The 24490-nt window shown below is 28.3% G+C and overlaps 1 protein-coding gene across 1 annotated transcript; it reads right to left on the bottom strand.

Moving 5' to 3' along the window:
• Positions 1 to 10323: 10323 nt before the first annotated feature.
• On the bottom strand, positions 10324 to 21923 carry LOC145828975 (protocadherin Fat 1-like). Its single transcript, XM_082936719.1, has 25 exons — positions 21750 to 21923; positions 21463 to 21620; positions 20979 to 21212; positions 20722 to 20902; positions 20500 to 20649; positions 20226 to 20367; positions 20056 to 20156; positions 19845 to 19977; positions 19533 to 19675; positions 19224 to 19322; positions 18902 to 19052; positions 18649 to 18818; positions 18045 to 18468; positions 17546 to 17770; positions 16229 to 17354; positions 15604 to 15819; positions 15197 to 15403; positions 14864 to 15009; positions 13978 to 14193; positions 13759 to 13865; positions 13409 to 13582; positions 12974 to 13121; positions 12275 to 12325; positions 11042 to 11259; positions 10324 to 10830 (listed from the first exon to the last, which is right to left on the bottom strand). Exons 1-25 carry the CDS (start codon positions 21921 to 21923, stop codon positions 10324 to 10326), a joined length of 5601 nt encoding a protein of 1866 aa, XP_082792845.1.
• Between the last annotated feature and the right edge of the window lie 2567 nt (positions 21924 to 24490).

Below are 24490 nucleotides of genomic sequence, written 5' to 3'. Positions count from 1 at the left end.
TTGAGAATATATTTAATTATATACCGCTAATGATTTAGCCTTTAATTGAATGTAAATGTTAACTTTTTTTTTATTATGTCAGAAAGCATGTTTTTTTTAATTTGGATTTACAACAACAAGTTGAAGTTTAATTACATAAAAAAGTTACTTGATATAAGTCATTTTTTAAATTTAAGAATGTTCTACGATTTCCAATATTGTTACATATTCCAGTGAATTCGTTTCGCTTGGATCTTTTTTAACATACGCTTAAACTTACAGTTTTTAATACTTATTACAATCTATAGAATTTTACAAACAAACTCATTATTTAAACGGTAACTATAAATAACTTATACTAATAAACAATAAAAGTTATAAGTAGTACAAAAAATAAGATGCATACGTTACTAAACAGATATTAGCTAAGGGGTTATCTAATATTAAACAAAACAACTTTTTGAACTTAAAATATAAAACTATGAACAGTTTTTATTTTTTTTTTTAACTTATAGATTTTTATAAATAGTTATATTAAAGATGTTCCAATAGACCTATAGCAACTAAATGCATAACACATTTTCAGTTTAAAATTTAAGTTTTAATCCTTTAATGTTGCTGAACACTAGCTCAATAAACTTTTTTTTTTTACAAATTTTCTGTAATTCCAAAAGAGTAAACAAACACATAAATACTTTTGAAATTAACCTGTTTCAGAGTTTATTTTAAATATTTCTGCTTTCAAGATAGTGTATGTAAACTTTCCATTTAAACCTTCATCTTTGTCAGATGCTTGTATATTTAATATAGGAGTGTTAACAGGTGTTCCCAAATCCACACTGTAATTAAATATATTTAATTTACTTTTTACAACTATTTGCTTTAACGTTTAAAATAAATTTTATTATACTTTTCATATATAAACATTCAAGATTTTGTAGTTTTTAAAATACTTTAAGTTTTTGTAATAAACGTAAAGTTAATGACCATCATATTTACAAACAAGTTTCACTAATTCTTTTATTTTACTGTACTTTTTTTAAAACTTTTGTAACAATTTGCTTTTATTAGTAATTTAGTTTATTTTTTACATAACATGTACTATATAACTAACAAGATATTGAAGCTTGGCTGGTCAGAAACTGAAAAGTTGTCACTGACATCCACAGCTGTCACTGCTACTTTTATGTTGTCTTCAGATAAATATGAACCCTGCTTATCACGTGATGCTATTGTCAGCCAATAATATTTCTCCGTTTCTCTGTCAAGTGATCGAGCAAGAACTACTTGTCCTGAAAAATATTAAAAGTCTATTTTTTACATGTTATTAAATTAGTTTGTTTCTTTTATTTCAAGTAAGTAAAAATTTGTTTAGGAAAACACGACTTTAAAAAAATAGTTTTTAACTTTTTTTTTAATAAACAAAAACAACAGGTATTTAATCAATTTTTTTTACAGTTTAATTCTAGTTGTTTACAATTTTTATCATTAGTTTTAGTTTTTTTTTGTCATTTTCTATAGATTCTCTAAATTGTAGTAAAAAATATTTTATTAAAAGATATATATTTTTTTTTAACTGAAAAAAATTGTTTTTTTTAATATTTAGTACAAAAAATACGTGATCGATTAATATTTAGATCATGATTGATGTTTAAAAAAGAGAGAACAGTCATAGTACTATATTAGCTAAATATATCAAAAGAATTATATTAAAACGTACATAAACTGAAATGCTTTTAAACAAAATAAAAACTTAGCTTGATAAAATTTCATTTTAAAATTGAAGAAAAAGTTACACAAATAAAGCTAAAAAATGTTTATTGAAGAAAACTTAATTTCAAAATGATTTAGTAGGAGGTAATTCCTAAACCAGACAACACAAAAAAATAATTAAAAAAGCATGTCCAAACATATTTCCAGTAAGCTTCTGTTCACAATTAAGTCTTACAGGCGTAATGATAAATTACTAAAATTTCAGTAAAATTAAAAAAAAAACAGGATCATTTAAAACATATGCTGTATCAAATTAATTAAGGGCATGCATATGTTACTGATAAAATGTTTTCATACATTTTTTACAATCAGTATATTTTATTAGATTTTTTATTTTCAAAAACCATTTTTCAAAGAAAATATATTGAATGAAACTAATACCGTATAATTATTGTGTTCTTAACTATTATGTTTATACAGCTATTTGTTTTATACTTAAACTGTGAAGTAAATCTCACAGAAGAAATACTAAGATTTTTAATAAAAAATGGATGGATTATATAAAAAAATATAAAATTACTTCAAACAGATATTTTGCGAAAACAAATATCTGACATAAGTTATATGCATTAACTTAGGAAAGAACTTTGTGGAAGAAAGACTTAAAATTTGACTGAAATTGTTCTTTAGACAAGCGCCCGAAGTTAAAGTTCTAGTTTTTGCTTGTTATCTGAAATTAAAAACAAGTGCACCATAAAAGAAAACAGCTGACAAATGAGACTTTTGTATACAAACCCGCTGTCATTTTGAGGAAATTTTCTCTGCTGTAATTCAACATAATAGTTTTTGTGTCAAAGTAGAATTTGACAAGTATTTTTATGCTTCTTATTGTATGTACTTGACCGATTTTTAATGTCAAGGGACTTGATGTTTTGCTGTCATTTAGAATTAAAAATATACTGAAACTGTGAAGTAAATCTCACAGAAGAAATACTAAGATTTTTTTTACAAAATTGATGGATTATATACAAAAAATTATTAGTTATTATTAAAAATTATTATTATAAAAAGCATTCTCGCTACTTGGTTATTCCAAAAATTTTTAAGATTGTTTATGGTTTACAAAAATTAAATTTGTTAGAATTAAAATAGTTTTGAATTTGTACCTAAGACTTTAAATTTTCTTTAAACTCTACCAATACAAAAACAACAAAAGCGAGCTAAAACCCAACTAAGCATGACTTCAAAAAGGGAGAGAATAATAAGGTGTTAATTTATTCTTTCCTTTCAAATTAAGAATCTGCGTTGTACAAACTCAACTTCCTAAACAAAAGATATGACTCATGCCCAACCCTACCATTATTTTTTTGTTCTTTTTGAAATGAAAAAAAGTTTTTTTATTGGCACAAAGACTTATAAACTGTCGAGAACCTATAGTGTAACTTAAACAAGCTTCAAATATTCACCATTCTACTCATTTGTGTATACAGCGGGTAAAGTTTATTTCTTTTGTTGTTATTATTCGTGTTTAATTCTTCTTTGTAAATTTTTAACCAAAATTGAAACTTTAAGCAAATTTAAAACACTTTCTTGAATCTTTTTACTAGTATTTAGCTAATGCATTTCTGTCTTTTTGTTTCAATTACACAAGATTGATTGCTCATGAAGCAGCTAAAACTTTAACAGAAGCAAAAGCATCAAATTTAAATACAAATATCTTAGTACTTGGCTTAACTAAAAAAATTCTAATTCAACTTCAAATTACTCTCTCATAAATGTTTAAAATCATGTATTAAAGAAATTTGTCATATAAATCGATTAAGAATTTCCTTATTTTACCTTTTTTCGAAGACAAAACTTAATAAAGAAAAAAATAGCAAAAAACTGTGCTTTCTTGATAGTCTTGATTTAAGATCACTGTAACTTTAAAGATTAGCATAGATAGAAATTTTGCACTTTATTTGTCATTAAATATAAGTAAGAATCCGTTTTATTCAAACTATTTTGTTTCCTAAGATAAGAGAACGACTATAAACTCAAGTAAATTTTTGATATTTAAAGAATAAAATCCAAAAATTTAAACATAGAACAAAAATAAGTTTGTTTTTTAATTTGTTTATTTCTTTTAGAAAAAAGAAACACAATAAAAATATTGTTATAGTAAGTTTTAAAACTTGTTTTATAAGTACATAACTGCTTTCAGATAAAACTAGACAGTAGACAAACAATAATATTTAACATGCTTGTACAACATATATTTTTTAAGGATGTCTGTATAAGCTTTTTATTCAAGTAAGAAAAATCAAGCATCATAACTGTTTCACTTCATCAAGTAGCTTCATATAAATTTCTTAGGAGAAATTACTATTGCAGCTTAAGGGTACTACTGTGACGTAATAACCAAGTTTAGTGATAAACAAGCTTTATAGAGTACATCCTTTTCAGAAAAATAAATTTCCTTCTTGCTACTTACACCGATAATCTTCAATAAGAAGGCATCAGTAGTTGTTTTTGCCGAATTTCTTGATCGTTTAAACAAGTTATTAATATGTATACATTGAAAGCTTTTGTATATCAAAAAAAAATCTTTCCCTGTTTATAAGTAAATTTAAGAAATATAACTACACTGTCTTTAAACTTATTAAACTTTTATGTAATTTTATTGTTTAGCTATGTATGGAACTTCCATTCATTGGTTCAAAAAATATTTTTCAGATCTATTTACAACAACTGAGGATCTCCTATATGCAAGTATAGGAGTAAAACATAGTTTTGTTAGTAATAAACTGTTAAAATAAATATTGATAAAAATGTTATGGTAGTTTAAACGTTTATACATACTGAGACTTGGAAATTTTTACAATAGTTTATAAACATTTACAAACAATTAAAGATTAAATGTATGGTATGCAATTACTGCTTGTTTGTATGAAAAACAAAACATGCAAACATGAACAAGTCACGATTCAACAAAACGTATCAAACAATTGTTTGACTGTTTAAGAAATATATAAAATTCCAAAACAATTATTTAAGTTTTGTTTAAACAGAAATTCATAAATTCAACTGAACTTGTTTACCTAAACCTTGGGTTTTGAAAAAATTAAAATTTAAAAACTTTTTAATAAAGTTTTTTGATTGTCAGATATAAATAAAATAACTTTAAAAAAATAATTAAATTCGGTTTTTATGTTTATATGTAAAATAAATTAAATCTTGTATTTTCTAACTTTAAAATTATGTGCAAAATTTCTATAAAAACTAGAAATTTATATTATGTTTTCTTTGAACCTTAGACAGTTTTAAAAGTATAAAAAGAGGATATATTAACCAAGAAAACAAGAAAAATCAGGCTAATTATTATTTAAAATACACACTATGTTATGATACTACTAAAACATTTTAAACTGAAAATAACTTGTCTATAAAAGTAAAAACTAGATTTAAAAAGTTCAAATTAAAATTTATTCACATTAAATACCATTGATAAAGTTAAAATACTAAAAGTTAACTTTTTTTTATAAAATTTTAAAGTATGTACTTATTTTAGGACTAGAATTTTCTTCTAATCAATCTTTTACCAACCTGTATATCGATCCACTCTAAAAACTCCCTTTCCAGAACAACCTATGATGTCATAATCAACATCAGATCTAGTAGCGTTTATGGTACCAACCACTTGTCCAGGGGAAGTTATTTCAATTACATTTATCATGGTCAGTTTATTGTTCATATTGCCATTACGCGAACAAAGGTTACTAGGCAACACATTGACAACCAGACTGGCTTGAGTGCTCTTCCCTTTAAAATCTCTTGCTCTTACCCTTGACCTGTAACTCTTGCCTCTAAACGACCCATTAATCTAATTGACCCACTAATTTTATCCACTAAAAACAGAGTGCCTTCATCTAAGCTTCCTTTTGATACTGCGCTGTAAGAAAAAGCCAAATTAGTCAATTTAGAGTCTGATCGCTTGCATGCAACCAATAAACGATGGAAAAATTTTTAAAGTACGTCAGCACTAAATTTTTCTGAATGAAACTTTAGCTAGTTGTCGTTATAATTCTTGACAGTTGTAGTTACTAGCAGGGGCGTGTTTTGATTGGTTTCCTGTTTCCTGTGAACCCCATGAAAAAAAATAGAAAAAAAAGAAATAATTTTCGTAAAATATGACTAAAAACGTTGTTGATTGACTTTGTTTTGGTTATTTGATAAACTTTGAATAATGAATGTTGAATTTATAACACTGAAAGATAAAAAAGTTTCCTTAACAAAAAATGCTCTTTCTTGTCCAGCTGAAACTGATTTTAAATAGAATTTCAATTGTGGCGTCATAAAAGGTAAACGTTTTAAAGTAGCATTTTCTTTCTAGGAAACTTTTTACTAAGATGCTCTTAGTTCCCGATATAAATTGATAATTAGTGTAAATAACTTTTAATACAGTATTGTTTTTGAACTACTAAGTACAATTTTACTTAAAAAAATTTCCAATGTAATCACTAAAACTTTATTTTACTTATTTGGTTGTATATAATAATGTTGTGTGAAGCTTTTGTACTTTAAAATTTATATTTTTTGTTGATATGTCAACTAACTGGGTTTAAACCTTGAAAAATTTAATTTAGAGAGTTTTCAAAACTATCTTTACACCAATACACCACCTGCAAATTAGTTATTTTTTTAGTTAATGGTATTTTAATATTTTTTTATTTAAGTTGTTTTATTTTTGTATATCTGTTAGCCACAAATTTTGTTCTTGATTTTCTGAAATTTTTAACTCAGAGAGATTTCAGAATCATTATTAGAATTCCTGCATCATCAGGCAAATATTTAATTATAATTTAAATATATTTTGATTTAGTTGTAAAAGTCTAAACGTTTTTTGGTAATTACCCAGGATGATGTCGCACAATATCAAGCTGAAATTATATTGTGTTAATCTCTTTTTGAACAATGAATTTAGCTTAAAATCAATATTGTGAGCCTTGTATGATTGATCTTAAATTATACTTTGTTTTAAACAAGCTATATAAATACATAGTTAGAATTAAATTCATTTGTTATAAACTAAAATACTTAATTGATTTTATTCATAGTAATGTATATAAGTTATTGTATTATTTACTTTGTTTTGAAATAAAAAGGAATAAAAAATTTAAGTTTTTTTGGTTTATAATAAATAAGTTTTATTTATGTATTTATAAAATATAAGTTTTAAGCCTATAATTATGGTAAAAAACAACATTGAATTTAATATAATTTCAGCTTGATATTGGTGCGACATCATCCTAGGCAATTAACCATTTTTTAGTAAAATTTGAATTTTTATAGATTAGATTACTTAAAAAATGTTTTTATTATAAATATATTTTTTCCGGCTCTTTTAGTTTCAATTTATCTAAATTTAATACAGTATAATAAATAAAAATATATAATATTTTACCATTACTATACTACTTATATGTTTTTTCTTATTTCTAAGCAGAAAAAAGCATCTTAGACACAGAGTTTTTCGGCTTAATATTGCATACTTAACTGGCAGTGCAAACCTAAGATATGCGTACTTAAGCGGGAAATTAAGAACAAAAAAAATTGTGAACCCCCTTTGAAAAAATCTAGACACACCCCTGGTTACTAAAATAAGTGAAATTTTTCTTTCCAGGACCGTTAATTTTATTTCGTTATTTAAACAAACTTAAGTAAGCCATTAGAAAATTTTAGGTCTCTGTCATACATAATAACATTTTTGACCTACGCACTTTTTATGATCTGCTGATCCTGTCTCGTGCGCAAATTTAATAAAACTAAAGCGATCACACCACCCACAGTTTAATAAGTTAGTCAGCTTTTAGATTTATAATCCACAATTTGGCAAGTAACGTGGGATTTTTTCGGATTTTCTCCCGTTAATTCACCGAGTATTGTACCTGTTCGACTCTACTCACTCATGCGGAACGTTTGTTTAGATTTTTGATAAAAAATGAGTTTGTTTAAAAAAACAAATATTAAAGTGTTCGTAAGAGGTTCAATTTAAAAAAGTCTAAAATGTTTAAAACAATGTTTTGTTAATTTATGATGTTGAGAAAAAAAAAATTTAAACTTGAAAAAGAGAAACTTAGAATATTTTTTAAAAAAACGACACGTTTTATATTTAAGTCGATTAGACCAAACTTCGAACGTTTATTTTGTAATGATTAATGTTTAATTTAAGATACCGTGAACACTGAAACATATTTTGTTCTTTGTAGTTTATAATCATAAAACTGCCGGCAAACTATGATATGCTTCATTTCGTTTCTCTTTTTTTTAATTTCTCTCAAATTAATTCTCTCGCATTTCTGGTAAGCAATCAAATGAATAAGTAGAATTTCATTCTGTTTAAAAAGTTTAAATTTTAAGCGTAGTATCAAAAAAAAACAAATGTTAATTTTAGCGTTTAAAATATTTACTAAAAATATACTTAAGATTAAACTTGTTCAAAAATTAGTTGTTTGCTAAGTGGTTGTAAAATATCTCTTAGTTATTATAAATTCAAAGTCTTAAAAATTATCTACATACTAAGTTGACTAATTTGTATTTTATATTTTTAACTATTTGAAAAAATTAGAAAGTACACTCCCTACAAAATTTTATTCAAGTTCAAAAGTCTATTTATAAAGTAAAAATGATACCAAAAATTTTTAGAAATTTTATGCATGTTGATTTCTACGTCATCATTGTAAAGTTTAATTTTATTTAAAGTGAAGTTCTGGGAGTTTTTTTCATCGACAAAAAGAGATTAGTATAATCAAAACGTTGAATAAAAATTCAAACTACGAAAATATTCAAGATATATTTTAGATAAAAAATTATAAATAAAAAGTTTGATAAACTTAAATTACATTACAGCAATAAAATAACTTAATCATTTAATTATAGGAAAGAAAATAAGAAAAAGTAGTATTTAGCATTCCGACAAACACATATTTTTATTATTAATAACCATTTAGATAAATTAATTAGGTTTTACTAAAAAGTAGCTACTTAGTTTTTATTTAGTTTTTTCCTTTAGATACATTTTAAATTGCAATAAAAATATACTAACCATTTTGTTTCTTTATACATGTTTATATTCGTTTCTTGTGACAAACCATTGAAGTCCTTGATATTTTTTATAAATAAATTCTTCCAAGAAGACTTTAGAACGTTATAATTGCGTATGGAACCTTACTTTCTAATCAACGTATTTAAAAATTAAAAATTTGATTAAGTTGGTGTTTAGATGTTTTTTTCAGGTAGCAAAAAGGTTATAATGGTTTTTATTTCTTGACAATCAATATAAAAAATTGTTTACAGAAATAAAATGATTATAACTGTGTTACACGTATATCAAAGCCAAATAAAAGTTTTAGTTTGTTTTAAAATCTTGATTTTAAACACTTTGGTACTAGATGTTACTAGTTTCAATATTCAAGGAATTTATTTTGGAGTTCGAAAATTATTTTTAGTAGTCAAAGTATAATTTTATAGCTTTTATTTAAGATCAAAACGGGTTCATTTTTACATCATAACAAACGAACTAACCAAAAGGTCAAACTAGCTTAAGTGCAAACCGAAAGAATATCGATGTTTTATTTCTCACTACATAATTTGACAGTATAAATGCATTTTGAAATCGACCAAGTATAACTGAAAAATTAGCCAATAGTGTTTTAATTAAGGGTTCAGAAAACTTAAAATAAATCTTTTTAGTATCAAAACGTGCTTTAAATTAAAAAAACAAAAGTCATTCTTATTTTCTTTATAGTCTTCTAGCGACTTAATATTAATGAGTTTGAACAGATTTTAGAAGTTTATGTTCAGTTATTACTTACAAAAGAAAACTTGCAACATAAAGTGGTTTAAACTTCAATTTAAATTGAAACAAGAGTATAAAATGGTTTAATTTATTGAGAGTAAATTAAAACAACTTATTTAATAGTTGTTTTATAAAATTTAACACTGAAATAAAATTATAATAATGTTCAACCTAAATCATGCAGTTTTCAAATATGCCTATAAGCTTAAACCATTTAGGTATTTTAATATTCGTTATCAAATGTTAAACATATAAACAACTAAAAAAAAAATCAAAAGACTTACAGTATAAATAAAAAACTATTTAGATGATTTATGTTTATTTGTTTAACATCACAATTTTGAAACAGTCACAATACACATATAACATCAACTCATGTTCGATTAACAAATACCCACATATTCAAACTTCTTGAATATTTGAAATTTTTTTCCAGGCACTTTTATTTGTATTAACAGGATGATGATAAAAACTAGAGAGTACCTTAGTAACTTTACTGTAAAAAACTGATTTAAAAAAACGAACAACAGAAAAAAGTACTTAGTAACAAAAACGCTATTTTATTTATAAAAGGTAACTGAAAAATTATTTAGAAAAGGTAAATCTTTTGTATGTCAAAATGTAAGCTTTATATTTAAAGTAATTAAAAAAATGAAGCCTCAAATCACAGCAAAAATTAAAAGGCTTTCCGTCAAGCTGCTTTCATTAAAACTTTTATTTATTTCAAGCAGCAGCAAAAATACTTCGACACTGAAAACGAGAAAAGAGGGAATGTTTCTCAAAAGTAAAGTTTTTCAAGCGTTGTCATTATGACGTAACATCAACGAATTGTTGACGTCATCTTCTTCCAAGTCGGAAAGCGACGACATCTGCAGCTGGTTGCCAAGCAACTGTACAGTGACGTCACCGTCGACCGACGACGAGGAACTGGTTGCCATGGTGACGACGGCGGGTAGGTACTGGTCGGGGTGAAACTTGTTTTTGCGCGCCCTCGCCGGAGTCGGCATGTCCACCTCCATCTCGCCCTCCAAAAGTGACGTCATAATGTCGGTGGGCATCGGAGCGGAAATTTCGTACTCGTCCGTGTCGTCATAGAAATCCTCCGAGGCCTCAGAGATTTTTTCGTCCATTGAGAAACGCTCGTGCTCCATGGAAACGGATGGCAGGATGTTCGAAGGTTCGAATCGGGGGTTGGTGACGTCATAGTTGCTACGTAATAGGCGCCCGGGTTGCCTGGCAGCCGTCGTAACCTCGCTACTGACGTCATACTGGGAGCTTTCGTCGTCTTGCGGATGACGTATCTGGTTTGAAAAAATAAATACTCGAATCAAAACTAATAAATAATTACTTTGTCATTTAATGATCTTGACTTGTAACTTACGTAAATATTTATATACTTATTATATAAAAGCTTCAAATGTTTAGTTTTATCAACATTCACTTGTCTATTTTGTGTCTAGATATATATATTTATACTTATAAAACTTTTTAAGTTTATAAATTTATACAAACCAGTTTTGAATCTGTTGTGGAAGCGTCGCTGCATTTTCTCCCCTTCCTTTTCGGTTTTCTACCAGCCAAGTTGTAATGTGCTGTCACGCGATTGTTTGATGACGTCACACCGTCGGATCTGTTGTTCAGCCTCACTGGTACTGACGTCACGTGTTCAGGAACGTGATTGGCCGCCGACGAGTTGTTTTTAATCCAATCAGAAACGTCCCATGCGTAATCTGGTGAATAAAATTATTTAAGTATTAAAAAGGATTCGTCAAATTTTATAATTGAGTTTTAGAGACTTTTACAACTTATTTAAAGTTTCTTTTTAAGTTAAAAATAAAAAGTTAACATTTTCTCATTGAGTTTAAAGAGTTAATCGGTTCTTAAGAATCATTTTATTAAATATTTAGATAACTAGTTTTCTTTTCAAAATATGCAATTAATAAAACAACTTCTTGTAAAAAAAAAAACATGTATAGAAAAACCTAATATAACATACTGAAATAAATGCAAGTTACATGATAATACACATGCAAAAACAACATGCTATGAGATTTATCAACATGCTTTGAGATTTCGTAATAAAAGTAACAAGTTATATTTCGAATTACAAAATAACAGCCTAATAAAACCATTAATAACTTTTGTTTTGTACGAAATATAAAATTCATCACAACTTAATAATTTACATGCTAAAAATGAAGAGCAGTTAAAATAAGTGTTATCATTTGAGTTTAAAAAAATACGTTTAGAATAAAAACTAAAAATTTTTGAAGCCAGATAAATTAACACTTTTACTAACATTAAAAGTTTTAACATTAAACAATAAAGTTTAACATTAAATTTTTTTAATAACCATGGTAAACTTAGAAATTTTTCATTTAGATGAAAGTTTTAAAATGAAACTTAAAAACAAACAACAGTACAACATATGTAAAACCACTAAGTATAACAGGATAGATAATAATAGTTGACATACTTATCTTTAAATTTTGAAACATAAAGCAAAAGCTTATAACTGGATATACCTAGCTATATGAAATCAAAATTATTTTTCAATGTTTTATGTAATTTTAAGTCTTTCATGTTAAATTATTTGAAAGTTAGCATAAACAAGTAACTTTCAAAATTCAGATAATTTCAGAAAAAAACAGTTGAAGTTATTTATTATAATGATTAACACCACGTTTTTGAGTACATGCTAAATTTGTACAAAAAACACCATAACCAAGCTTTTTATTTATAGACCTGTATTACGGTTGAATTCTGCTAAATTCAATTTTTTTGGTTTTCTTCCAACTGTTTAGAATTACAAAACTGTGGTTAAACAAATTTTAGTTAAGAAAACAGTGAGAAAAAAAAACAAAGTTACAAAATTTACATTTTAAAGATGTTCTAATTAAAAATTAATATTTTTTTAACTTTGTTTAGAACTGAAATTAGATATTAAAAATTTTTAAACTTGTAAGTATATCTTGTAATAAAAATACGTTACGAATCAAAAATTTTTTCAAAAGATACAATAAAGTAAAATAAATGTTAAAAATTTGAAAATCTAAAAATTATAAAGTTTTACTGAAAAATTAAAACAAAATCAGTGTATATCTACGTCTAGCTAACATACTGTTAAAATTTTAAAACAGTGATTGAATTAATTTAATAACAATTATACATGATAAGAGATCAAGTCTTAAAGAAAATTTTACATTATAAGAATTTTAAAAAGTGAGAACTAACATGTTTTTCAAATAAAAAAAAATCTTTAAAACTATTGGATTTTTTAAATGTTTTCCAAAAAAATCATATTATTATTAGAGTCTAAAACACTGCTAAAAATAAATAGAAAAGTGTATTAAAATAATATATAAAACAAGGAAGTCAACTGAAAAAGTTAATAAAGAATCAATCTACGCCTGACTACCACTCGACTACTGTTATAAAACTTACGCTGTTCTGCAATGGACTGCTTGCTTGCTACTTTGTGAACTGACTGCTGCTGAAATCTGGGAATCCTGGTGAACAGTTTCGGTGATTTCGCAGACGGGATCGGAGTTCTTTTGCTGTAAGACGAACAACCAGATATACTTCCGCTGAACTGTGATGGTTTAAAAATTAGTTGAAGCATTTTGTTTAAACGAAATTAAATATCTACTTAAAAAAGTTATTATAGTTTTAATGAACAGTCAGTGAAAGCTTACAATAACTTAAAATTTTATTTAATCATACTTATAAATATAAAGATTGTATTTTTTTTTAATTATAGTTAAAATAATATAATAACCATTGTGTCAGTTTACAGGTGTGAACTATAATAATTAATTAACAGAAATAACAACTTCAAATTGAGCTAATATTTTTGGTGTTAACAATTATACTACTTACATGATTGTGCTCATAGTCAGTCCAAGACATGGGAATTTTCTGAAACGAAGTTGAATCGGAAGCCAATGACGTTAGCTTTCCACTATCCTGGTATGACGTCAATTTTTCATTGTCCTGGAATGACGTCATACTTTTGTCGAATACGTCATTTGACTGTTTCCTGTTCTTTAGCTCCTGAAAAATTATTTTAAAACATGTAATTAATTTTTTTAATGATAAATTGTTGATTTCATTGTTGGTTTTCAACTGAAAATTTTTTAAAAACAGATAATTAAATAGTTAAATTGTAGTAATTAGAAGTATGCAAACTGTAAACTAAGAACTGAATATATAATAATAATTATATTTACTTGTTCAACCATGCTGTCAATAATTTCTCTTGAACATCTCTGATAATCAACAGGTCTTGCAGGAATCGGTGGCTTTGGAATCGACTGGTTTCCATCTGACGAGTGATCTATGAAATAAACCATTTTATAGATCGTTAATATTTCTGCTTTTAGTGAATTAAACTTCAAAGACTTATATAATAATAAACTTTAAAATTAATTAATGTAAACTGTTTAAACCTTCTCTGTGTTTCAGTTGTGTCAAATAAAACTTTTCTTTAGTGGAAATAGTACTTCCGGTTCGCATTCTTTTTCCTCGCCTCCTTCTTACGTAGCAGCCGACTGCAGTTGCTATGGTGGCAACGATTATGACGATTAAAATAATAATTATGAGGATTAAATAAGGAAATGATGATTTCTTCGCGTTAGTCTGATTTTCTAGGATAGTTTTGCAACCTGTTAGCATCATTATTATTTTGTTGATTTGAAGTTTTTAACTAAAACTTTTAAACTTGGAACTTATAAGCTATTTTAAACCATTACAATTGTTTAAGCTTTTTTTTTCTATGAATTTTACAAGTTCAACTACGTACTTTTTATGCTACTTTTTTATAATTTTTTTACACATACAGCTAATAAATAGTATTTTATTACGTTCTTATTATTACTTTTCAATAAATAATAGATTTGTAAGTTTTTGCGTGACATACAAAAAAAAGAAATATTGCGTGACAAAAATACATCCCTATTTAAACAACAGGATTAGTTTTAATAAACAAGCGATAAAGTCGTCTTTAAGAATCCATATTAAACAAATTATACTTTGGTAGTTGATTATAATACTGCTGTTGAAATTTAAAGTCTTAAGCTTTTAAAAGCATATATGTTTAATATTAGTAAATAACGTCTTTTTAAGATAAGATAGTGTTTTATTTCAATAAACTTTACATATTATGAAAAAAAAATGTTTAAGCATTTCTCATGAAAGCTTCAAACTTTACGTTTATTAGCAGCAAATTTTTTACATAATAAAAATTTTAGAATATGTTTGCAGTCAAAATTAGTTTGTTGCTTGTAGTTACATATTACTACATCCAAAGCAAATATCCATAGTAAAAAAGCTTACCTTCATTTGATAAAGAGCAGTTGCAAGCAAAATTTTCATCGTAACTGAAACATTTATTTATTATGACGTCACAATTCACTCCGGTGAACCCCTCCTTGCATATGACGTCACAAAATTCTCCTCCAAAACCTTCTTTACATTCGCATCTGTGATAATGATAAAACTAATGGTTTTATATCCTATAAGTAAAGTACTACTAATTACTAAAAGTGAGCAAAGAACAAGTTCATAAAAACATTAAGTTCATATCTGTAAAACAGATTAAGCTTTTTTTATTAAAATAAGTATTGAATATTCGAGGAAATAACTAAAACTATTTTAAATTTCACCAACCTAAAACTTTCAACAGCTTGTGAATGGCAAATTCCTTTATTTTTGCACGGCAAGTCTTCACAAACCTTCCTTTTGCGACAATCAGGCCCTGCATAACCCGAACTACACTTGCATATTGGGGAATTTCCCTCTAAAGACATGTCTAGTCCGCATTTACCGCCGTTGCTACAAAAATGATTCACGCAAGACCCAATATCCATGCTACATCTGAAAAATTAGGTAGATTTTAACATATTGTTTATTGATACTTCAATGAAGTTCATTTTATTAAAACTAAATGTCTATGTTGCATCAAAATAGTTAGATTTATACATTTTCTTAAAACATAGTAGGAATTTTGTATAGTTTTTATTTAGCATAACCATATATTCTTCTAACGTATAAAGAGTATAGAAACAGAAACTAACCTATCAAGAACTTCTTGTTTCTTAGTAATTCTCAATTTATTGTAATGAAGAAGATCTTGAATTAAAATTTGGTTAATTTTAATTTCTTCAATGCATCCAATCATACCATCATTATTTTTATCTAATCCTCCCAGTGTAAGTTTGTCAAATTTCAACTTTCTTTTTTTGTTCTCACCCAATGCTCCTGTAGCCTCGTATTTACTGTCTACTACCAACCTGTAAAAATTTATTTAGAATAATCAAAATTAGTTATAGTTAATATATAGCAATATATAGTACATGCAAATGTTTACTAACAATAGCATGTCGTAACTTGATTGGTAAAATTAGATCCATTGCATGCTTTTTAACAGTTAGCAAAGAAAAGCATATAAAACTAACTGATAAAGAACTAAATAACTAGTATAGAAAACTAAAGCTAAATACATCTAAGCGCAATCTTTTGTAGTTATGTTTTAGCATTAATAAAAGTCGTTATAATAAGAGTAAGCAGCTAATATAAAACTCTAAGCCAGAAAACTATCACTTAGTATATCTTACTAGTAACAAGCATAAGTTTTTTACGAAAATACAATTAAAATCTTGATAAAAATTTTAATGGTAAATATTAATAAAAACTTCATACCTATAAGCGCAATCTTTGTCGGAAATGGGTTCGATTGTGACGTCATGCCAGTTTCCGTCGCTCATTTCCGACTCGCTCATTTCCATGGTTTGCATGTTTCCGCCGTCCAACCCGCACGCGAACTCCAGCTTCAGTTTCCCTTCGTCGACGCTGACGCGCGCCAAGCTGCCTCCCGACTCTTCCGCGGCCTCCAGCAGTTTTGCGTCGCGCTGCCGGCTTCTGAACCTCAGCGACAAACTGAACACTTCAGGGTTGTTCAGCTTGTACTCGATCAGGGAATTTCCCCCGAAAGAAACCGCGCTGTTCCTTCGGTTCTTCTGCGCGCACCGGTAGCCTCGCACCTCGTTCGCGTCCAGCTCGCACTTTCCGCCAACTTCCTCGCACACGTCCGTTACTCCAGCGCAAACGGAAGCGCAATTCACACCCGCGTGACCTTTCCTGCACACGCACTTCTCCTCGCGTTCGAACCAATGAGGGGTCAGCAAGCTCCACTTTTTCGTGGTGACGGGACTTTCCCCTGATAACGTCACAATTACGTCGTGCCGGCACTCGTGGGCGCACTCGAGGTCGCACTCCTCCCCCCTGACGTCCGTAACCCTCACCCCCGCCTTCTCGGTGAGCAGCGGCAGCGAGTCTTTCAGCTGGCGGCCGACTTTCAGGTACTGGCCTTCACGCTTCGGCGACCTCACGCTGAACACCAGCTGGGCATTGAAATCATTCATGCGTTTCAAGGACAAAATTTCCACATTTTCACCGGGGTTCGAACCCCTTGGAAGAATGTCACCGAGGGCCGCTAAAAATTTGCCGTGAACCGTCGAAAGGTACGCTTCTGGGGAAATCCCCTCGAAAGTGACCTGGACCGAACTCTGAATCGACTCCTTTGAAATTTTCACCACTTCGATGGCGACCCGGCCCGTCGAGTACCTGCTGCCATCGCTGACGCCAATCGTGACGTTGTGGCGACCTCGCACGCCATTGGTCGCCGACAGCTTGCCGGTGAGGGGGTTCACCGTGAACGACTCGAAGTCGGCGAGCGAGTCGATCTTGAAAGTGAGCCGCTGCAAGTCGTTGGGGTCCTTGTCGGTGGCGTACAGCTTTGAGGATATCACTCCTCCTTTGAAGTAATCTGAAACAGAACAGTAAAACTAAAAACTAGTTTAAGACGAATAATTAATATTCAATTCAGTAAAATAAAGACCGTCGTATAAAAGGTAGCTAAGTTTGGGTAATTATTAATATATCTTTTCGTGTATACATGTTGGTTGTTATAATAAAATCCTTTTATAATACTCGAAATTAGTTTATATTTGAACAAACCTTCAGTAGTCATAATTTGAATCTTTTGAGAGATCAAAACCGGTGGATACTTGCTTTCTTTCAAAATGACAACTTCTAAATAAAGAGGCAAAGATTCGAGATTTCCACTGTCAGTAGCAGTTATGGTGAAATGGAACGTTTTAGCCGCTTTATCTGATGAAATGTCTTCTATTTCGTACGGGTTGTTTGATATCAGCACATTTTTGTCATTAAAAACAAATTCACCTGTTAAAAGAAAAGTGTTTGGTTTAAGCTATGACTTTATTTTAATTTTTTCTTCATAAAAAAAAAAAAAAATTATGTTTCATGTATAAAAAGATATACCGTACATTAACTAATAAGTTGAAATGGGCTTTTTAAAATGCTTATATAAGTAAGTTTGAGCTAAATAAATGTATACACAAAACAAACAAGTTATTTAACCTGCTATTTGTGAGTCGAGATTAAATTTAAAAGGGGCCGCGTTTCCCTTGGCAACGTCATTATCCGTCGCCCCCACCGTTACTATGCCCTCCTCCGAAAAAAAAGTTTCTCCATTCTGCTTCCGACACGCTCGCAGTGCACTTTGTCGTGACGTCACTTTGACAACGCAACGCAACGTTGTCATGCAAACTCTTGAGCGCCACCCGCGGTCGACAGTCGTTGACGTCTCTCACTTTGACAGCGACGTCGACGCTCGTTGCTAGGGAAGGAGTTCCGTTGTCCCTGGCAACTACTTCAAAGGCATACGAACGGCGGGCTTCAAAGTCCAGACCTGGTTCGACCACTGACAGCCGACCGCTGTCCTCATCCAATTGAAACGGCAGCTGGTCCGCTTCGTTGCTTAGCAACGAGTACTTGACCTCGCCCCCTGCGCCTTGGTCCTTGTCGAAAGCAGTTATCGTTGCTACGACGTCATCAATGATATCTTCATTGACGAATATCTGAAAATAACAACTTGTTTGAAAACTGAATCTAAATTACGATTTAAGCACGAACTATGACCAGATTTGAACTTTTTACAAAATAATAAATAATAGTTGACTTTCGAATATCTTTAATTTGAAAGACAAAAGACATTAGCTTTTTATTTAAACCTTTTTATTCAAACAGTTTATACTCACAGGAAAATTGATGTTGTTAAAAGTAGGTTTGTTGTCATTGACGTCAATGACACGTATGTTGAGAGAAGTGTCGCTCATAAGTGGGTCATCTGTAAGATCCTGCGCCCGGACTGTCAACACAAAATATTTGTTCATCTCATAATCCACTTCATCAAGAAGAACAACTTCTCCTGTATTTGAATGAAAGTTGTATTTGAATGTTGTCACTATATAAATGATTTAAGTAGTTATTTTTTAAGTCATTCTCTTATACCTGATCTACTGTCGATTTGAAACTTGTTAAGCTCATTTCCTCCAACAATGAGGTATTGCAAATCCGCATTTACTCCATCGTCTAAACTGAATGCTTCAACTTTTGCCACTAGATGGCTAATTTTGGCACTTTCCTTAACCTCAGCTTTGTACTGAAAAAAAAGAGTCGATTAATATTAATTATACAATTAAAAGGTTTCTTTATTAAATTTTGTATTTTGTTAGAGTAAAGCACACCACTCTTTGTAAAGTAAAATTTATGGTAAATAAGTAACGGTCAACGGATTTTTAGTCATAAAACATTTTAAATACTGAAAGCTAACACTTGTTTGATTGAATACAGGAGCATTGTCATTCACGTCTGTTACTCTTAAATTAACTTGAACTGATGTTGACTTAACTGGAATCCCTTGGTCTTTTACCTTTAAAAAGAATTATAGTAAAACTATAGTTGTATCTCGTGTATAGAGTTAACAATATTTTTCTATGTTTGAAAATCAAAGCATGTTTGCCAATTTTCTTCAGCTTAGTCGACAAAATAAAACTTCACCTATTGTAGCTTTAACTGCTTAAGAAACTTTATTAAAATTGTAACTAAAGTTATATGAATTTCAAGAAAAAATTTAACTAACAGTAATGTTGAAAAGGTATTTGTCTCTAATTTCACGATCAACGGGTCTTTGTAATATCAAATAACCATGTTTTTCATCAATTTCAAAAGGAACTGAATCTAAACTGTGACGTTGTAGAGCATATTTCAGTTGAGAGTTTTCACCTAAAATGTTAGTTAAAGGAGTTAAAATAAAATACTATGTGTCTTTTTGTTTTTAAACTTATTTATAGTTTGGAAACAAAAAATAATCTTAAAAAAATGTTTTTTATTTTGTTTTAAACTAAGTTTATTTTTTTATTCAGGTAGTTGTAGCTGATTTCAAAAAACAAACCAATGTCAGCATCAAATGCAGCAAATTGACAAACAACGCTTCCCACAACCGAATCTTCTTTTACACGAACCCTCAATTGACTTTTTGTAAATGTTGGCCAGTTGTCATTCACATCTAACACTTTTATAAAGATCTAGAAAATAAGTTTGAGTAAGACATAATCGTTTTTTTTTGAATGATTAATTAATCTAGTTGTTTTAATTTTTTTTACCTGTATCAGGCACTTTAAATCGTTCGAGTACTTAACTTGAAGGTTTAAGTGGTAGCTATCTCTTTCTTCTCTGTCTAAACTTTCAGTCGCATAAATTATTCCTAAAAAAAGTATATTTAGATAGTATTATAGTTATAGAACTGTTGGTTTACTTTTAAAGTTTTACTAACCAGTACTTTCATCGAATGAAAATCTATTTTTAAATTCTCCAATCAAAGTGTAAATAGCTTTACTATATTTGTCTGCAATGTCGATTGTAGCTATTTGTGAGTTTACTTTATTGTTTTCATTGACAGATACGTTGTAAAAAAGCTGTAAAAAAATAAAATGTATTTAACGACCGTAGCATATAGTTGTTATATCTTGTAATAATGTATTTTTTTAATTTGTAAAGCTATTTTAAGTATAAAACGTAGTAACTAAAGTGGAATAAAAGAAGTCGACCTTTTTGCAAAGCGGTTTTCCAATTGGTAGTTTGTACTTTCGGTTTACAATGTTTATAGTAGCTTGTGCATAAGAGTGATGAATTCCGTCAAAAACTGAGACAGTAACTTCATTTACATCAGGAATGTTTGAATCAATATCATTAGCAACCTAAGAATAGAAGAATTATTACAACACTTTGTAATACAAAGCATTTAAGTTTAAACATAAGCAAATCCTTACTTCAAATCCAATGTTTAAGTACATTCCTGAAGCTTCTAAAGAGTGTTTCGATTGAAAAAACACATCGAAATAATGAAGAGGATCTCCTTTAATAATACTTGTTGTTACAAGTGAAGCATTTGTTGAAGAATCTTGATCTACCGCTGACATTACTGATGCTGTTTTGTATCCTGCTTTAGCCCTGAAAGAAACAAAAAAAATAATTTTGTTTGACCACATAAATATTTAAACTTCTATAGTTTTTATACAACACTTACCCTTCAGAAATATTAAACTGGTTTGAGTCGGTTTTAAACACAGCTTTTCTGTCATTAACATCTTTAATTGTGACAATTATGTTTGAACTATCAACATATTTTCCGTCTGTGCAAGACACTTTGAGACTAATTGTTCCTTTTGTTTCAATGTAGTTTTCTCTGTCCAGAGATTTTTTCAGGGAAACCATCCCAGACACTGGGTTGATATTAAAAGATGGATGACTTTCATTGAACCTGAAAAAAAATAATTCAGTTTACAAAACTCAGTGTTGTTTTATATTTTATTAATTAAGCAGTACTATCAACTAAACTAAACTTATTTACGAAAATTTAATTAAATTCATTTGAGTTAACTTCAGTAATTTTACACTTTACTGCCAACAAAAAGCAATTAAATGAAATCTAATTTATATGTAGTATCTAGTTTCTTTTAGTTTTTAAAAAAGACAGTATAAATATTTGGTATTTTAGTTCAAATCGTTACCTATACTTGATAGTTGAATATTTTGTAGAGTCTTTATCACTACATTTGACTTGTACAAGCGGTTCATATGGCAATTTATTTTCAACAACAAAAGTTTTATATGAAAGACTATCAAACTGAGGTGGATTGTCGTTTATGTCTTCAATTTCAATTGTTATCTGAATAAGCAATATATTTTGTGTTGTTTACAAATATATATTATTAAACCTAACAGTATAATTTCTTTGAAATTGAATTGTTTACTTCAATTAAACAGTTTTTTAAAACTTCAAGAAAGTTTTTCTTACTTTAGATTCAGCCATAAGTTCAGTTTCTTCTCTTACATATGCAACTACAATAAGCTCAAAATAATTTTTATTTTCATAATCTAACTCTTGTGTTAGGGTAATTGCTCCATTCAGTTTGTTTATTTTGAAGTTTCTCGTTTGTGTTTCATCACCATCTGTTTGTTTTATTATCATATATTTGTAACTTAGTTATGACGATTATTTTCTCATTGAATACCTTTCAACTTTATTACTTTATTGTTTAGCAAAAATTTTCACTTGGTTTAAATAGTTTTCAACAAAAACTTCAAAAATTACTTAACAGTTTTGTACTTGACAAAAAATTATTGCCAAGTTATCATGGTTTATTATGATAGCATTGATATGTATAAAAGTAATTACCTTGATGATTTGCAAATTTGTAGTAAATTTCTCGGTTTTTTGCTAAAGCTTGTGGTTGAGCAATCTATAATGAATAGTATATAAATTAAATCTAATCAGTTTTTATTCTCTACTATTTCAACTTATATTGTATGTTTTTAAATATAAGTTAAATGTTTGTATAACACTTGAAATAAATATAATATTTTGTGACTTACTGTTCAACTTATTTCTGAAAGTTTCTTTCGTCACAATGCATACTCATAGTTTATTTAACGATTAATAATACAAAGACAATTTGTAAAAAAATGGGAAACTTACTTTATATCGTATAGCTATATCTTCAGGTACAACAACGTTTATTATGCTTTTTTCAAAAACTGGTAACTGAATTGTTGTTGAAATAACATTAATATTCACTCCAACAAGAGAATATTTCCCATCTCCGTCTATTGCTTGAATAAAAAAACTAAAACTTTCTTCATCTGCAACAAAATAACCAATTGTTTGCAACTGTGCTGTTTATAAGTAGTAAGTGTAAAATTATTTCAGACAATAAATTTATTGTTGCAGGTGTTAAATTTACTTATTTATTAATGTCTGCTTCAATTTAAAACTTCCGTTCGTTTCACGACTGAGACATTCAACAAATATTTAACTTTATATTACGAAAAACAAATAAAATAAACTGATATATGCACATATTATTTCAATTCCACTTTTATAAGCTAAATAACTAATCAATCATATTTATAATAAAAACTTGAATTAAAAAAAAATCAATTTAAACCCTTTTCCGTCAGTGGCTTTTTCAAATAGATTATTCCACTATCAGTAATAGTATCAAAATATTGAAAAGCATTGTTATTTTTATCGTACCAGTTGTAAGATACTTTTCCATTCACTCCAATGTCATTATCTGATGCTTTTATCTTTTAAATTATTGCATAATTAGTTTTTTAGTTTCAAATAAGTACAAATCCTTCTTATTATTATAATAAATTGTAAAATTAACAACCAAAATACAAACTTTCAGTAAGTGTTCACCGGCAATCGTTTGATTAATTACGACAATTCCTTGATAATTTTTTCTATCAAATTCAGGTTTATTATTGTTGACGTCTTGAATAACAATAACAGTCTCACACCTTGCTATATCTGTAAACGAATAACTTTTCAATAAGTTGTAACATATACAATAATTGTTTTGTTATCTTAGTTTCTGTAACATATGTATACAAGTTACATAAACTAGGAGAATATATTAAATTAACAATATATCAAAATAGTTCAAAACATTTTTTTTTAATTAATAGCGTAATTTGTTGTTATCTTTGAATAAGTCTATGTCAAATTAGTATCATATATAAACCAATTAGACGTTTTAGTAAGAAATTAACCTAGTATAATCAGGTATGTTGTTTAAAACTATAAGGTAAAACCAAAATTTAGCATAATTTTTTATATACATTTAATTAGTTTTAAACAATTATCAAACCTGAGCTCGACTGAGCTGTAACAACAAATCTTATGATGTCATTTGTAGATGTGAGAAACTCTCTTCTGATGGAATCTTGAGTGAACAACTCTCCAGTTGAGGGAATTACCCTAAATCGAGAAGAATCAGAAGTTGTCGTTTCAATGGTGAATATTACTGGATTAACAGAACCAGATGATAAATTTAGCTGAAAAATATTAGTTAAAATATAGGAATACTAAACCAAGTATCTTAAAACTAGCGTATACTTACTTTTCCGACAAAAGTGTTTATTGGAACATCTTCTTTTATACGGAAAACTTTAGGCTTCAACATAATTGAGCAATCATGAAACTCTAATACTCGTGCAGATTTAGTAACAAATTTAATTTGAAGATTAGTAGATGTGGAATATACTCCATCAGAAACAATTGTTATTGCATAAATATTGTTTCGTTTTTCATATGGTTCAGTTAGATCATTTAAAAATACTTCACCTGTAAGTAGAAACGTTGTAGAAATTAAATTTTATAAGTAAATTTTAAATTTGAGTATTTTATATAACTTATAAGCTTTGCATACTAATTTTTTTCAACTTTATTGTTTTTTAATGAACACTCATAAAAATAATATTTTATAAAATTAGCAAACCTGACTCCTTATCTATATTTATTGGACCATCAGTTTCAATGAAGTATTTCAAACTATTTTGATCAGTAACATCTAAATCGTAAGCTCTTACTTGACCTATTTTTGATCCAGGCTCAATTAGAGTGCATACAGATAACACTTCATTTTTCTGCATTAATAACATTTTACTAAAGGTTAAGTTCTTCTTAAGACATTACTTTCTAGTAAAAATAATAATAATAAAAACTTAAACATAAACCATTGAAAAAAAAAT

The sequence above is a fragment of the Thalia democratica genome, chromosome 2, assembly GCF_965202585.1.
Source record: "Thalia democratica chromosome 2, ktThaDemo2.hap1.1, whole genome shotgun sequence".
In the NCBI taxonomy this organism is placed as follows: Eukaryota; Metazoa; Chordata; class Thaliacea; order Salpida; family Salpidae; genus Thalia; species Thalia democratica.
This window is presented reverse-complemented; position numbering and strand designations above follow the sequence as displayed.